The following is a 16,226-nucleotide window of genomic DNA, read 5'->3' as shown; positions in this document are numbered from 1 at the left end:
ATCTTCATGATTACTTAGCAACTGTTAATATCAAAAGGGGGGGCACAAAGATGGCTAATCCTACAACCAACAAATGATAGGGCACTCATTAATTTGTACAATTTGTTTTTCTTGGGTTATAGTTTCATAAGTACCTGTTAAAAATTTCTTTTATGCCTAGATTTGGTAGAGAATATAAAAAACAGTCCCTAATTTTAAGGAATGTATTGTTTCCAAGAAGAGGCAACACTGCTCTAGAAGACAATGTAAGGTACTTTTCGAGATGATTATCATGTGAAGATTTCTCTGATGAAATAATAACTAATGTCTAATATTAAGCAAGATACAGATGTCAGGAAGAGTATTACTCTGATGGAACTAGAGAAGGCTTCACATATCAGATGGACATTGAATGAGAGATACGATATTTTCAGATAGAAATAGAAGATAAGATATTTCAAGTGAAAGCAAAGGCATGAGGCAGGATATAAAAACTACTGGGTGTTAGAATCACGGTTAAATCACTTGAAGTACTTGGTATCAAAAAGGGAAAAGGGAGGGAATCAGATATTCAAAAGTGGTTAAAAGACACATTATAGAAGACCCTGAGTGCCACAGAGAGAAATGTATAATGAGGAAGTGATAGGCTCATAATTTAGGGTTTCTCTTCAGGAAGACTGCATTTTAACAAGAATGTAGATAGGATTATAGTCTGAAAAAAAGAAATGAGGAAGGAAATATTTGGGAGACTATTTCAATAGTCTGGTAGAGTGGTGGTAAGAAAAGTTTACACAAGAATATAAAGAATCAACAAGGGGATAGAGAATATAGAACCTAAGAACTAATAGCAGTCTCAGAAGAAAATAAAAACAATTAAAATTGCTATGTTGGAAATCTGGAAAAATGACACTGTCATTACAAAGTGTGACTCAATAAGAAGAAAGTGCTAGTTTCACTTATTTATTCAATACATATATATTTGCTCACCCACTGTAGAGCAGGCCCTTTAACAGGTGTTGGGTAGGGGGAGACTGACAAGAGAGGTGAAACTCAACCTCACTGAACTCACATGCTATTAGAGAAGATGTATGCTAAACAAATAAGCCAATGTGTATATGGAAAATTTCATCAAGTGGCAAGTACTGTTAGGAAGTTAAAGCAAATGATGACACAGAGGGATGGGGGAGGAAAAACTAACCTCCAAAAAGGTGTTTTTGAAGAAGGAGTGGAGCTCTAAGAGAAGAATGTTTCAAGAGAGCGGGAGTGTAGTGCACATTACAGACAGCAAGAAGTGAAACTAACATTTCCTCCTTCGTTACTTATACTTTTAGGTAGCATTTTCACTTTTCCAGATTTCCAAGCTAGACAGAGGGAGTGCCAAAGGGGAAATGGGAAAATGAGGGCAGATACATAGAAGAGTTCCAGACCAAGTAGGAATTTAGATTTATTCCAAATCAATGGGAAGAATATCGAAGGGGCTTAAGCATGAGAGCTAAAACATCTACTAACTTTTTTTAATACCACTTTTTTGCTCTCCATAATATAGAATGAATTAGAAGTTGAATCAGGAGGAACAGAGAAGTTGATGTAGCGCATCAGACAAGTATAGTCACTTGAATTAGCGTAGTAGCAGAGGAGATAGTGAGAAGTGGTTTTATTTGAAATATTGTGTGTGAGAAGAATTAACAGGACTTATAAATGGATCAGATGTAGGAAGTGACAGAAAGACATCAAAGAGCTTCTGAGATCTTGGAGTGGGTAACTAGTTGGATGATACGGCTGATAAGGCTGGGGAAGCCATAGAGTGGGGCATAGATGGGGTAGGATGCTCAAGAATCAAGGGTTTGGTTTTGGATTTATAAAATTTTGGATACTTATTTGAAATCCAAAGTGAACCTGTCTAATTGTTAGGGGAAATGATGATTAATTCAAATTTTTCTTTGTCATCTGTATTAATGTAATAATTAAAGAGTGCATGCAATGCATTCCACATAAGTAAGCTATAAAGCACAATAAAACAGAGAATAACCCTGCAACGTCACAAATCAAGAAATAGGTCTCTATTTAGGTGCTCCCTGATCTCATTTATCTTCTTCCTTTTCAGAGTTAAAACATTAGCCTGAATTTTGTGTTTCTCACCTGCTTTCCTGCACTTTATAAGCCACCATTCTTATTACATATGTAAGCATCTATAAATCCACATTATTTGTTTTTGCTAAATTGTGAGCATTAGAAACAAAATTGTACTATATATAGTTTTCTGTGACTTGCTTTACATTTTTTTTCTTGTAAACACTTGGATATTAGACAAAGTGTTTTTTTTCCTAAACTAGTGATATGTAATAAAAATCTTACGGATTTCTATTTATTACTAATACAATAAAAATATTAAAATTATAAATCAGCATTTAACAGACATGGAGGCTAGAATAAGAGGATCTAACATGAATTTAACTAGAATTACAGAAGAAAGGATAGGGAGGGTTGTGAAGAAGCAGTATTCAGAGACTGAAGCTGATAACTTTCCTGAATTTATGTTGGATTTAAATCCACAAATATGAGAAGTAAAAGCAAATGCAAAATGAATAAATTATCAATATAAAAACACAACTAGTGAAATTGCTGGTAATGAAGACAAGAAGGATGACAGGCAGATTGGCAGTCATTTTTAAAACAGCAAGCAAAGCCAAAAGCCAAGGAAATATCCTCAAAATATGGATTGAAATAACCAGAATAGGTGTCAACCAAAGAAATATGTATGCAGTAGAACAATTTTAAAGATCAAGGACAAAATTGAGAAGATGAAATCAAAAGGTCTCACCTTTTAGACTTTCACTAAATGAACCTCCAAAAGATATACTTTAGGAAGAAGGAAAATGATCGCACAAGTGATGTCTGAGGCACATTTAGAAGAAGGGAAAATTGGCAAACTCATGTACAAATTTTAATATTGTCCATATAATGTAAGAAAAATAATACTGACTAAATTCTTGGTTTTTCTTAAACTATGTAAAATAGAAATAAAGTATACTCGAAAACAGAAAATCAGGGAAAGGGGCCATCAGACAAAGTTTTTTAAGTTCCCTGTATATTTAGGATCAAGGTGAAGATATCGATCAATGTTAGACTTCGTCAAGATAAAGTTTAAGGACAACCACGAACCAAACAGAAATAGATTAGAAAGTTTCCAAAATTTTTTTGGTGGAAAGAAAAATTCAATGAGAAAAATCTCAATCAATCCAAAAGTCGACAAGAAAGGAAAGCAAATGAAACACAGAACTGGACAAAAACAGCACAAAATAAGATGGTAGAAATAAGTACAGTGAAAAGAAATGGTTAGATTGAACATTTTTTAAAAAGTGTTCTTGGAGCGCCTGGCTGGCTCAGTCGGTAGAGCCTGAAACGCTTGATTTCAGGGTTGTGAGTTTGAGCCCCATGTTGGGTATAGAGATTACTTAGAAATAAAATCTTTTAAAAAAAAGGGTTCTTTATGTAAGAGAAGCCTAAAACAAAGTAAAATATGAGAAAATATTTAAAATGTAAATAAAATCTAGAGTAAAAATGTATATGATGTGTATATTAATTTAAAAATCAGTAAGATTCAATTTACTATGGTTTACCAATAGCAACCAAAGCAGAAATTGACAAACTTATTGTTATTTTACAGAGTTCAAAGATCTTTCTAATTAATAATACAGTCAGGTAAGAAATAAAAAAGACTCTGGAAGTTTCGAAAAACAGAATTAACAAGCTTGATTTGTGGACAGGCAGAGAATTTGGTGCCTTATAGAAAACTTGTATTCCTCTTCATTAAGATAGCATATTTTGAACAATGACTCATTAGATCTTAAAGGCATTTTTTTATCACTTTCAATTAAAGAACACCAAGATACTGTTACCTTACTGTGTCTTGATAATATCTCAAAATTACTTTCTCCGGACATCTGTAGTAAACATATGCTCAAAAACTATTTTGCACCATAGGATTTCAAACACCAAATCTCTGCACATAACAGTATATTTTAATACATTATTTTCTGGAGGAATGAGAAAATATTTTACCTTGAATTAAAGTGATATTTTTCAATGTCTGAGAGTGTTCCCAATCTTTCAGTCTGAGATCATTAGTGATGTTATTCAGTACTTTCACTTCTCCTTTTATTTCCTGTTCCAAATTCACTTGTTTTTCTTTCACAGACATAATTTCTGCTGATGCATTGTACACAAGCTCCTCTAATCTACTCATGTCCTGTGAAATATAAGCATCCACAATTTTTATTACACACATAATTATCAATCTGTAAGTTTAAGAAGCCCTGAAAGCCAGATATTTTTTTTAATTATTACAGAACATTATGGAATAAGAATACGGAAATTAGAGAACTGTCTTAAAAGAGTAATTTTTTGGCTTTGAAGCATTTCCTCTTTTAACTGAATGGCTGAATTGTTACACCCTCTGTCCCCTCAAAATTAGTTGAATATACCCAAGGTATGCTTCCATTCCTAAATATATAGATGTCAAAATGCTAAAAATGAAACAAAAAACTTGTATTTTTATCAGAAGTGAAATTTCTTTGTACTGTACTTAGAGTAACTACATCTTCCAATTCTGTGAATTTGATAGAATTTGTATATTAAAATGTTTTATAGCAATAATAAAGTTTAATGTCATAATTCTCAGTGGTAATGGGAAATACTTCAGGATAGTTTTTCACATTCAGTAAAATCTCAACTAGAATTTTAACAATCTCTTACTTCCAATTTTTTTTTTTTAGATTTTATTTAAGAGAGAGAGAGAGAGAGAGAGTACAAGCAGGGGAAGGGGGAGGCAGAGGGAGAAGCAGACATCAGGGAGCCCAATGGGGGGCCAATCCCAAGACCCCAGGATCATGACCTGAGCCAAAGGGAGACACTTAACTGACTGAGACACTCAGAATGAGGTTAAGTATACAGTCATAATAAAGTTTTTGACAGTGTTTGTCTTTATTTTCCTTTCAAGACTTTGGCTTGGTTTTCCTTTGGGTGTTGGGCTGTTTCTGATGCAGCAAACCTTCTCATCCATTTTGGTGACATTTTCTGTCCCTCTGTTCTTTTATCGTATCCTCTGCTTCATGGTATGCTCTATACTTTTCTTTCTTTTATTTTTTTGAACAGATGTGTAAACTCTAGCACATTCTTATTGCCGTATTGATTCTGAAGATGAGCACATCCTACCCACAGCAGTGTTGTTCCAGGAAGCAGGGCAGGAATAGTGGTAAGTTAGAAAAGAGACTATGAATTGCACAAATACTGTAAAAGTAAAAACATGTTTCAAAACTACGATAAGCCCATATCCAAAGGAGTAGTCTATGTCAGTGGCCTGCTGGACTGTGAATCCCGCATGCCCGCCCTGCCTCCCGCGTGGTGGAGGGGGAATGCGCTATGTGGAGCTGGGAGGGTTGCTACGGGGTGGGAGAATTCACAGAGGTTTCCAGGTGACTCATGTCAGGATCATTCCTTGTGCAAAATCTCATGTAGATGAAGATGAAGTGGTTTCTTGGTCAATAACTGCAATTTCTTTCTTTTAAAAGTCAGGGAGTTTCTTGTATAGTTTTATTACAATCGGTCCGGCTTTAATTTCACCCATCTCCATGAAAGCAAAGCACTTGGTGCTGGTGAACCTTTTTTTAGGCTTGTAGTGTTTGAATTCAAAGAAGATACCGGCACCTTTGGTTAATTTTTCAACATGCTTCTGGAGCTCAATGTCCACAATAAAATGAACATATGTATCTTCTTTTCTTGAAGCCACAGGAGTATCTTGCACAAGAGTTAAATCCATGCCATTCAGATCCTTTAGGCTAACTGTGATATAGGGATTGATGCACTGCCCCGCATCCTTCAGACTGATTTTCTCAATTCTGATGGTGAGTGACGTTATTCCTTGCTCTGACTGCAGCCTGGGTAGGAAAGTGCCAGGAACTCTCGCAGGAAAGGAATCAGGAGACCCTGCTCCAGCACCACCCTCTTCTTCATCTTCTTCAAATTCCCAATTCTCTTCTTCACCAGGTGCTAAAATTTTTCTTAAGGGGACAGGCTGCATGTCAAATGGGAATTCCTTATTATATGTAATATTCTTTAGGATTGGTTCTAGCTTCTTCAGGTCCCCAAGTTTAAATTCTTGAGACTGGACTATAAAGCTGAACTTCATAATTCCAAACATGTTGCAATTTTGCCTATGGTTTTCTTTTGTTCTTCTGTGAATTCAGAATTATTGTGTTGAGCTTGAGCCTCTTTTTATCCTAATATCTGATACTCGTCTATTGCCTCCACCAGCTGGCCCCAAGAGTCGAAGTCGGTGCCTCTCCTAAAACTGGTGCCCCAGAGCCGCAGCAGACTCCAGGTCACCTCCGACATGGCTGGTGCCCACTCCGACCCCTCTCGCCCCTACCCCAGCAAGACTGGGCTCTAGGGTGCCATCCTTCCCAGGACTGGCCCCGACATAAACAGGGCCAGGAGGAACCCCTACGGCCACCACCGCCACCCACTGAGGAGCTGCCCAAGCCCATCTGCCCTATACTTTTCTAAGGACATGTCTGCTTAACTGCTGATGTTATTTTCATTTCCCACTGGCATATAGAAATAAGCCAGTGGTATATTGCTCCCGAATCCAGGTACAAAGAGAAAATTACACTTGCCTTGACTAGACTGGGCAAGTGACTAGACTGGTCAAGGGAGTTAGGGTGTAAAGCCTTTGAAAGGAAATGAGCAGATACCTAGATTGGCCTCTTCGGTGGCACTACACTCAAGCAGAGAAGCTTATCAGTTTTTACAGCTCTAACTGCACCTTCCCCTCATCCAAATCCCTATTCTTGTCTCTACTCTCTATCTCCTCCTTCCTTGACTATCTGACATTTCCATATCATATGCTACAAGTCATGATAATGAAAAGTACAGCACAAGGAATACAGTCAATAATATTGTGAGATGTATGGGGATGGATGGTGACTACACTTTTTGTGGTATTAATGTATAAAATTATCAATTCACTACGTTGTACACCTCAAATTAATATGACATTTAAAATAAATACAATTTAAGGACATCTGGGTGGCTCAGTTGGTTAAGCATCTGCCTTCAGCTCAGGTCTTAATCCTAGGGTCCTGGGATTGAGTCCTGCATCGGGCTCCTTGCTCAGTGGGGAGTCTGCGTCTCCCTCTGCCTCTTCCCCCCACCCCGCTTGTGCTCTCTCTCTCTGACAAATAAATAAAATCTTTAAAAAAATAAATACAATTTGGAAAAAATATGTTTAAAGCTTGGATATGAGCATGGATGTTTGTAAAGCACAGCAACATAAAAAATACACTCACCTTCATTTGGGTCGCTCCAGATAGCCATGGAGCAGACGGCAGGGGGCTAGCATTGATTTCGCTACCAAAAAACCAGGAGTTGTCCATGTTTTTCATACACAAAGCTGAAACTACCTTTTTATTCCCTTTTTTGAAAGCTGCATATGGTGCTCATATTAGCCAGATTTCACTTGAAATAATTTTTACTGGGAAGAAGGAAAGTGTACTTTATTTTTTTTTTTTAAACCCTATTCAGCATCCATACACACCTTCCATACTCCACCATCAGCAGCCCCACTGGAAACTGACATTTAATTTTGCAGTCTTACAGTCCTTTTTATGAATAATGGACATGATGAATTCCCACCTCTCTCTTTTCTTTTGTGCTAGTGTACTTTTTTTCCCTCAAACTGATGTTTGGTCTGTCCTTAATAGGCATCATACTGGTATCACTTATAAGCCCTTTCCTTCAAACAGCATTTACTGATTCAGGCATTCATTTAATTTACTTATTCCTGCATTGGGCTAAAGATTTGAAGATGAATAAAATTGTTTAAGCAGGGGCGCCTGGGTGGCTCAGTCGTTAAGCGTCTGCCTTCGGCTCAGATCATGATCCCAGGGTCCTGGGATCAAGCCCCGTATCAGGCACCCTGCTCTGGTGGAAGCCTGCTTCTCCTTCTCCCACCACCCCTGCTTGTGTTCTCTCTCTTGCTATGTTTCTTTCTGTCAAATAAATAAATAAAATCTTTAAAAAAAACTGTTTAAGCAATGGAGATGAGAGTCCAAATATTGTTTTCAATGAGCGCATGTGTGCAGACACACACACACATCCATATACATACCTAGTACTGACCCAGTTTCTAAATCTCTACAAGCGATTGTTGCCTGGAAAAAAAAAAAAAAAAGCTTTGGAAGTCCCTCCATTCCCTTGTAATTTCATTTCTAATGCTGGGACCCTCTCTAAAACATAAGTGTGATCTACCCAAACTCAAAGAGTTTAGTGATCACCAGAGTTTAATTATTTACAGTAATTATCACTTCAAACACGTTCAGGACTTCTACTGTCTTCCAAATAGTTTCCAATTTGGTTTCAACTCTTGATGTGAGTTCATAGATATCCTATGGTCTCTACTGAATCTGGGACATTAGCAATACCAAATATATCCTGTCTGTGCATCTGGTCCATCTTAACTTTCTCCTTGCTCTCTTTCACTGCTCTTCTGTTTTTACATAAAGTAGTATTTCTTTTCCCTTCCTCTTTCCCTCCAACTTAATCAGTTATTACTCTCATAACTGAAATTTTATTATCTCCCATATTCTTCTGCCCTGCAGATAGTTACTATCTTGTGACTCTCTCTGCCCTTCCATAGCCTAAGTCCTTAATATTTCTTTTTTTTAGGATTGTATGTATGTATGCATGTATGTATGTATGTATGTATGTATTTATTTGACAGAGACAGAGAGAGAGCACAAACAGGGGGAGTGGGAGAGGAAGAAGCAGGCTCCCCACTGAGCAGGGAGCCCAACACGGGGCTTGATCCCAGGACCCCAGGATCATGACCTGAGGTGAAGGCAGACACCCAACCAACTGAGCCACCCAGATGCCCCAGAGTCCTTGATATTTCAGTAGTAAGGAATATACTTAGATACTTATTAACAGTGTGGGAAATGCTTACAGTCAGATTTTGGAAGATGTGACATGGATTATCAAGGCTGGTGTTGGGATGAGGTTTACCAGCAAAGTCCCCATATTTATATAGCTATGCTGTTGTCTTCTGACATCTTAAAACCAGGATCATGTGAAATTCAAAGTTCTGAGTGATTGTACCTTACATATAAAAATGTAGACTATTTCTTCTTAAACGTTTTTTTCTATTCCCTAGTCAATACTTTAGTTGGTCTTCATCTGATGTTTTAACTCTAGAGGTTTATTGTTACTCTGTAAGTGACATCCACTTTTAAAAATCACTACTGCTAATACTGTCTCTATACAGAAAACAACTTCAATAATCAAACATGGGTCTATTCAAATAAAATCTACTACCAAGATGCCAACGTTGCTTAGCTAATGGTGGAAACTTTATAGGCTTCACATTAATTATGATCTTAGGTCTTAGATATTTGATAATACAAAGATTATTTTTTTACAAGAGTAGTTAAATTTTAGTCATATGCTTATTTTTCATGGGATGGAACAATTGTAATTATTTAACAACCAAAAAAAATACAATTTTAAAATAAGGGGTTTGCTTTTTAATTTCTTTCTCATCAATACAAAGTAATCTGGCGGGTTGGCCACAGGATAGTCTATAGCAGAAGTGAGAAAATTATGATCCATGCGCTGGTCTGTTTTTGTAAACAAAGATTAACTGGACCACAGCTTCCCTCCTGTGTCTACATAGTGTTTCTGGCTGCTTATGCACTAGAATAGCAGAGCTGAATAGTCACAAAGGAGACCTCGAAGTCCCCAAAGACTAAACTGTTCACAACTGACCCTTTACAATGAAACTTTTGTTGACAAGTTGGTCTAAACATGGCTTGCTCTCTTATCTTGTGTATTTGAACCTATGATAAAAATAAAATGTTGTAAGTATTATTCAAAATTTAACTCTTTAATTATAGTTATCTTTACATGTTAAAACTCATGTATACTTCTTGGGAATGCCAAAATAAACTATTTTAAAATGTAGATTCTGTATGTTACTCATGTAAATGAGGTTTCCATTTCTTTAATGATGAAGAAATGTGGGTCTGTTGTAAAATTTACAAATACAGAGTACCCACTAAGACAATCTAAAAATTGTAATTGATTTAGACAGTCTCAAGAAGTAGTATAACAGGATTTATAGAATTAAAATACCTTGAGAGTCTATATCTAATGGAAAAAAATCCCCCATTTTGTTGGGAACCTGGAGAAGACAGTAGGTAAATTCATGTACAACCTTTTGGTAAGATTGCCAGAGGAATCAGGGTAAATTGGATGATGTTGAAACGGGGTTTACAAATTTTGTTTTCTTGAACTGTCTGAGGAGATAGGATCTAGATGGATTCAATCCCAGCATGTGACGTTCTAATATAAAAGCTCTTACCTCTTGCTGTTTTAATGTATTGTCTTGGACTTTGCCATTCAGTGTTTCGATACTGAGCTGCAAATCAAGCAATGTGGTATTCAGACTTATTAACGACTTGAAGATTTCATCTATCGTGTTTCCGTGTCCCTGAACTGAGGAAACCAAGGTACTCAACTGGAGAAGAACATCATTAAATCTTTGATCAGTCACCAGACTAAAATTTTGGAAATGCAATGAATCTATGAGATTGGCTTCTGTATCTGAAATATATTGGATTCTCTTCTCCATGTTGCTCATTTGTTCCTTAACAGCTTCTTGAAATCTCATCTCATCTTCACTGTTATTTCCTTTTCCTGTGAGACTTTGAGATATTTCATTTGCATTAGTTGGACCAACTGTGCAATTCTTCATTTCCCTCTTCAGAAGCTGTGCTGTATAGTTAAGTAAAAATAAACAGAGTCATGGCCTGTATCCTTAAATGCATACACCACTCCATTCTGTATCATTCCATTCCATTCTAACATTTTGAATGCTATCTGAAACTGGGTATTTATTTTAAATATACAATGTGTGAACCACACTATGCATATTGTTGAAAGGAAGACAGCCAGCCTCCTTTTCCCACTTTACATCAGAACTGATTCCAGGATCAAGTCATTCTTTCTGAATTGCTGCTTATATGCATCTTCTGAGCCACTGCATTTAGCTTTGACAGTAAGATTATGAAGTGCATTGTATCCTACTCTTCAGGTCTGTTAGGATAAAATGAGGTAATGCTTAACACAGTATCTGAAGCAAGCATGTTGAATACATTAGCTGTTACGAAGATAAATGATGTGACAAAAACGATATGTAGTAAAAATAGAAGTATTAGTGTTATCCACTGTATGCATAAATTGTTGGCTCATCTTCCTCATCCAATCACTTAAGCTGGCAGAGAATTGTCATTTTCAGTTGATACAGGCCTATTTATTATTGGTGGGACAGGAAATTGAGCAAGTAACTTTTTTTCACTTTAAAAAATATTTTTATAAGATTCCTCTTTACCTATTATGAAATATATATTCGTAACAGAAAACCTTTAAAGGATAGGTAATAAAGAAAAATAACTTACTCTTAATCTCACCATCCTGAGTTAAAATGCTAACATTTTGGTGTATATATATCAAATCTGTCTCTTTTTTTCACTAGCATATTATTATTACAAAAATAATTTTAATACTTACATTGTATTATCTGTACGGATCTACCAGATTTATTTAACAAAACTCCTACACTTAATTTGTTCTGTTTTTACTAATATATCCAATGCTTTGAGAAACAATCTTTTAGGTAATTATTTCCTAAAAAAAAAAATCTATTAAGTTGTATTTAAGGGATATATAGAGCTGCGGATATATATTTCCAAATGTGCACATGTTCTCTAAACAAGGTAATTATCCTTCTGAAAAGATCTAGAGCAATATGTTTGGAGTTTCAAATCATGAAAAGCATAAACATCCGCTCTGCAAATAAAAATAATACGTATTTATACACAATAAAAAATGTTAAGTACCATTTTATCACTAATCAGTGATAGTTAAGATTGTTTTTCCTATCTCCCTCTATTTCTATCCATATTATTTTATCTATATATATATCACTTTTATTCATTTATTTTGAATGCATAAGATTTTTTACATTTGACCATTACTGAGCAATAAAAAGAGTAACTCTATGGTTTAAAAATATATCTACATAAATAGCTAGCTACACCTGATACATCAGCTTTCTTAATAAAAATGATATGGCAATAGTATCAGCCTTATGGATTTTTGAGAATTAGGTGAGATAACACATAAAAGATAATTAGTTCCACCCTGAGCTCAAAGTTACCTGTTATATAAATGAGAGGCTGGTATTTACTCAGGAACAAGCTGCCTGATTCTAGAATCTAGCTCCATTCCTCAATTACTAGCTGGGGTACTCTGGGAAAGTTCTCTTCAAGTTCCTGAAAGATTGAAAAGTAGTAACTGCTTCCAACAGTGGTGTTGAGGATGCATGAGGTAAGGATGTAAATCCCATAGCACACAGATGGCCCATAGGACAATTCTCTTCAAATTAAAATACCTTATCCATGAAAGATAGGATCTTAGAGAGTTTACAGTCTTCACCATCTTTACTTAAAAAAGATGTTTGATGATGGTTGCTATTGTAGGTATTATTATATTAGGAATAAGTATGAAACTATATATGCAATTAAATCCCAATTTTAAAAAGCCACATTATATCATATTTTCTTAGATTCTTTAAAATTAGCTTATTTGAATTAATACAATATTCGACAACATGTTTATATGATCCAGAGTATTATTTTACACTTCTTAATTTATTAAGGAAATGGACAAAAAATATATTTCTTAGTTGGATCTCATCACATTTATTACATTAAGTGTGGGGAGCAAGTTCTGGACTGACAGCCTCATTCAGGCATTTAATTCTATGATTTATTTATTAAGCACCTACTATGTATAGAGCACTGCTTGAGGAACTCTGGGAATGTAAAACTGGGAATGGATTTTGACTAAAAGAGAGACCCAAACTAACAATTTTTACAAAACTATTTCAAAGATGTCCCTTACAAATGTTCCCTTCATGATGATTGTTGCCTTTTTTAAGTAGCAGTTAAGAATCCAGGTTCTGGAGTGGAACTGCCTGGGTTAGCAATTCTTGCTCTTTCCTTTTTCATCTGTGATCTTGGGCAAATTATTCTGTCAGTGCATCTATTTTACTAACCGTATGACAGGATACTAACAGTCAGTGTTCAAATAATTAAATGAGCTAATATATAGAAGGTGCTTATACTACTTCCTGGCATATGATAAGCATTTGATAACCTTCAGCTTTTTTGTTATTAATATTTTGGATTCGAAATCTGTGACTTATGTGTCTGTATGTACAATACTGAAAATATTGAAGGGCAATTAATAATGTTTAATATAAAAAAACTGGGGGGAGGTTGGGTGTTGCAATGAGCACAGTAGTTTTTGCACTTTATTTTATTAAGCATAGTGATCTACTCGCTCAACCATGTCATTTTTCTTTCCCTGGAAATAATTTCTATTTCACATGGATAAAGCAAATCTTTTTCACAGTATGGAAAGGGAAGACTTCAACTGACAAAATATCATGTGACCAAAGGTTTCTATCTGACATGGACTTCAACATAAAGTTGACAATGAAGACTACATTTTTGCTTATAGATTTACAAACACAACTTGGCTTGTTTTCCCAAATCCTATATGAAAACTAATTTAATCCTAACTTTTCAAAAAACTGTTTAATTCTGTATCATAAATCTAGGTAAAGAATGCCAGAGTTCAGATCTTCAAATGCTCATTTCTTTCATTATCATTGGAAAGATGGCATTTTGTGACTTTTCTATTTCACATTTGAAAGGAGACAAACTTTTATGGCTTGTGTAAACCCCCAGGGAGAAAGTGATATTTGATTTCACAGATCACATTTACTCCTTAATGTTGCTAATATCTTCTCCTGCCAAAAGTTTGTATTATTGTGAGCTAAAGAATCTTCAGTATTTCAGCAACAATTATATATGCATTAATCCTAGATTGTACTTTATTGCCAGAGACATTATTATGTTGTTGTATTACGATAAGGATCCCGGAGTTCCATTAAGAAATGATAGCATATGGAGTAGCTTTCATCATTAAGAAGCTTCTTTCATCATATAAGATATTTTAAATTTAAACAGTCTTTCTGCACAACATTTTATTTCATCCATCAATTCATATTTGCCAAAACAGTAATTTCCATCTTTTACGGATATATTTTGTCTTTATTTACAATTTCTTGATATCAAGTGCAGATATGTATTGCATTTGTCTTGTTTTGGTTTTGGAAAATATTCTGATCTGTAACTTTAAATTAAAGTTGAAAATGGATTGTCAATTGTTTATTCAAGTGTGATAGAAACAGTGAGATCTATTCCAAGTTCTGATGAATTTGAGTGCTAATGTGACCGTACAGGATTTTAACATTTTTAACTTCTTGTCAGTCTTACTAGGTGCCTGCTATAGTGTTAGGAAACAAAGCTCCCTCCCTTCCTTTTCTTTCATTCTTCCATTCTTTCATTTTTTTTTCTAATAAAACTACTTTGGATCAGTCATTTCAACCCAACAATGAATGTGGAAACTTGGTAGTATTTTCTAATAGCCCAAAGATTTTGAGCTTGGTTAGAACCCTGAATTCTTTCCAGACTTCACTGGCCCATTCTGCACGTGCCTGTTAGATAGAAGTTGCATTCCCTGGCATTGACTCTGTATGCCCCATGGTTTGTATGAAAGGGATGGAATTTACCCAGACTCTAACTAGCTTATAGCTAATGATCCCAAGCAATGAAGCATCTTTCAATTGTGTGTTTCAAATGAACATAAGCATATACATAAACAACATACAGATAATCTCAATTCATCAGGAAGTCAGCTGTGTAATGACAGACATGGCGGGTCCTTTTCCAGAGATGGCCATGGTTGGTTTGCTTGGTTGATCAGTTTCATTTGTTGTGGTGGGTTTTAGTTTTTATTTATTTTTTAATGGCCAAAATAGGAATTAATTTTTACCTGTGGAAATGTTTTTTGAGCTAAACTCAAACTGTTTTGCATGTGTGTGTTTGTGTGTGTGTGTTTAATTGGCCAATCCCATTTTGTTCTAAAAATTCAATTACATCGGGAGAGAGTAGACCATAGAGGTTAGGAGTCAAGACTCATGGGTGGCACCTGCAGCTCTACTACTGAATAGTCTTAGTTTCCTTTCGTGGATAATGAGAATAAGTATATGTCTGCTCAAGGGTAATTGTAAAGGTATATGAAGATAATCTGTGGCATATTTATAAGACCAGTGTCTGAACATAGTAAATGGCCAAAAGTGACAGCTACTGTCACAGTTGTTGTGGTTTTATTATTATTTCTTAGCAAATTTTGGCTCTGTCTTAGAATATTCCTTTAGGTTGCCTCTTCACAGAGGAGGTTTGGCCTTGTGTTTAGGAGCACTTTTCTTGTTAAGTTGATTAGTATGCACATAAAAATGTATCTTACTCCCCGTTTGTTAGAGCCTACGTCCAGAAATTTTGCCAGTCAGAAAGAGGACAGCCACGGGCATATAAATTCAAATGCGAATCAAATCCATCAAAAAGGCTACCAAGCAGAATAATATTTACAGATCTGACTGAGTTATATGCAAGCTATTCACCCCTGTGGAAACTCAAATCCATCCCCTCCTCAAGTTAGACTTGCCAAAGAAATATATACTCTAAAGTGTTTTTTCTAATTTTTTTAGGTTGTGGGGATGTCATCAGGTTATTTTTAGAAATATTTTCAATAATAGCCTTATGAAACATGTGGCCATATAAACTGGAAAGAGATTCCTGAAGTACAGGCCATTATTGGGCAAGGTCTCCTCTCGGTGAGTACTTGCAGGAATATTTCTTTCTCCTCTCAGCGCAAGGAGCAGAAAAGCTTATTTTCAAACAACTGGCTTGTTTTCTTGTTGTTTTGCTTTGTTTTAGGCATTGTGAGTGTAAGTGGCCCTGCTTATATCTTTACATTGGCAACTGCAGTACTTATCATAAAATTCTTGACCCACCACAAGAAGTACATAGGACTCCAGCGGATAACATATTTTTTGGAATGGTCTAGTCCATTCCATCTCACCTTTACATAGCTGTATTTTTATTTTCATCTTCTATTTTCTATTCTATTCTTATTTTTTAAACTAATCACTTTGAAGAATCTTTTCTTTTAATTTATGAATTTGAGAAACACTTTGTAAATGCTTTTTGTTTCTACAATAA

The 16,226-nt window shown here is 35.5% G+C and overlaps 1 protein-coding gene and 1 pseudogene across 1 annotated transcript in view; both read right to left on the bottom strand.

The window, feature by feature from the left end:
- MSR1 (macrophage scavenger receptor 1) overlaps window positions 1-16,226 on the bottom strand; it is an 86,804-nt gene that overhangs the window by 55,065 nt on the left and 15,513 nt on the right. The window contains exons 4-5 of the mRNA XM_028099800.2: window positions 10,394-10,806; window positions 4,042-4,228 (exon numbers count right to left, since the gene is read on the bottom strand). Coding sequence (XP_027955601.1) covers window positions 4,042-4,228; window positions 10,394-10,806 — 600 coding nt within the window. The remainder of the gene's footprint in view (window positions 1-4,041; window positions 4,229-10,393; window positions 10,807-16,226) is intronic.
- On the bottom strand, window positions 5,470-6,372 carry LOC114206154 (axin interactor, dorsalization-associated protein pseudogene; annotated as a pseudogene).

Source organism: Eumetopias jubatus, unplaced genomic scaffold (assembly GCF_037043125.1).
Source record: "Eumetopias jubatus isolate StellerSeaLion01/CBP00866 unplaced genomic scaffold, mEumJub1_p1.0 scaffold_2, whole genome shotgun sequence".
Taxonomy (NCBI): domain Eukaryota; kingdom Metazoa; phylum Chordata; class Mammalia; order Carnivora; family Otariidae; genus Eumetopias; species Eumetopias jubatus.
This window is presented reverse-complemented; position numbering and strand designations above follow the sequence as displayed.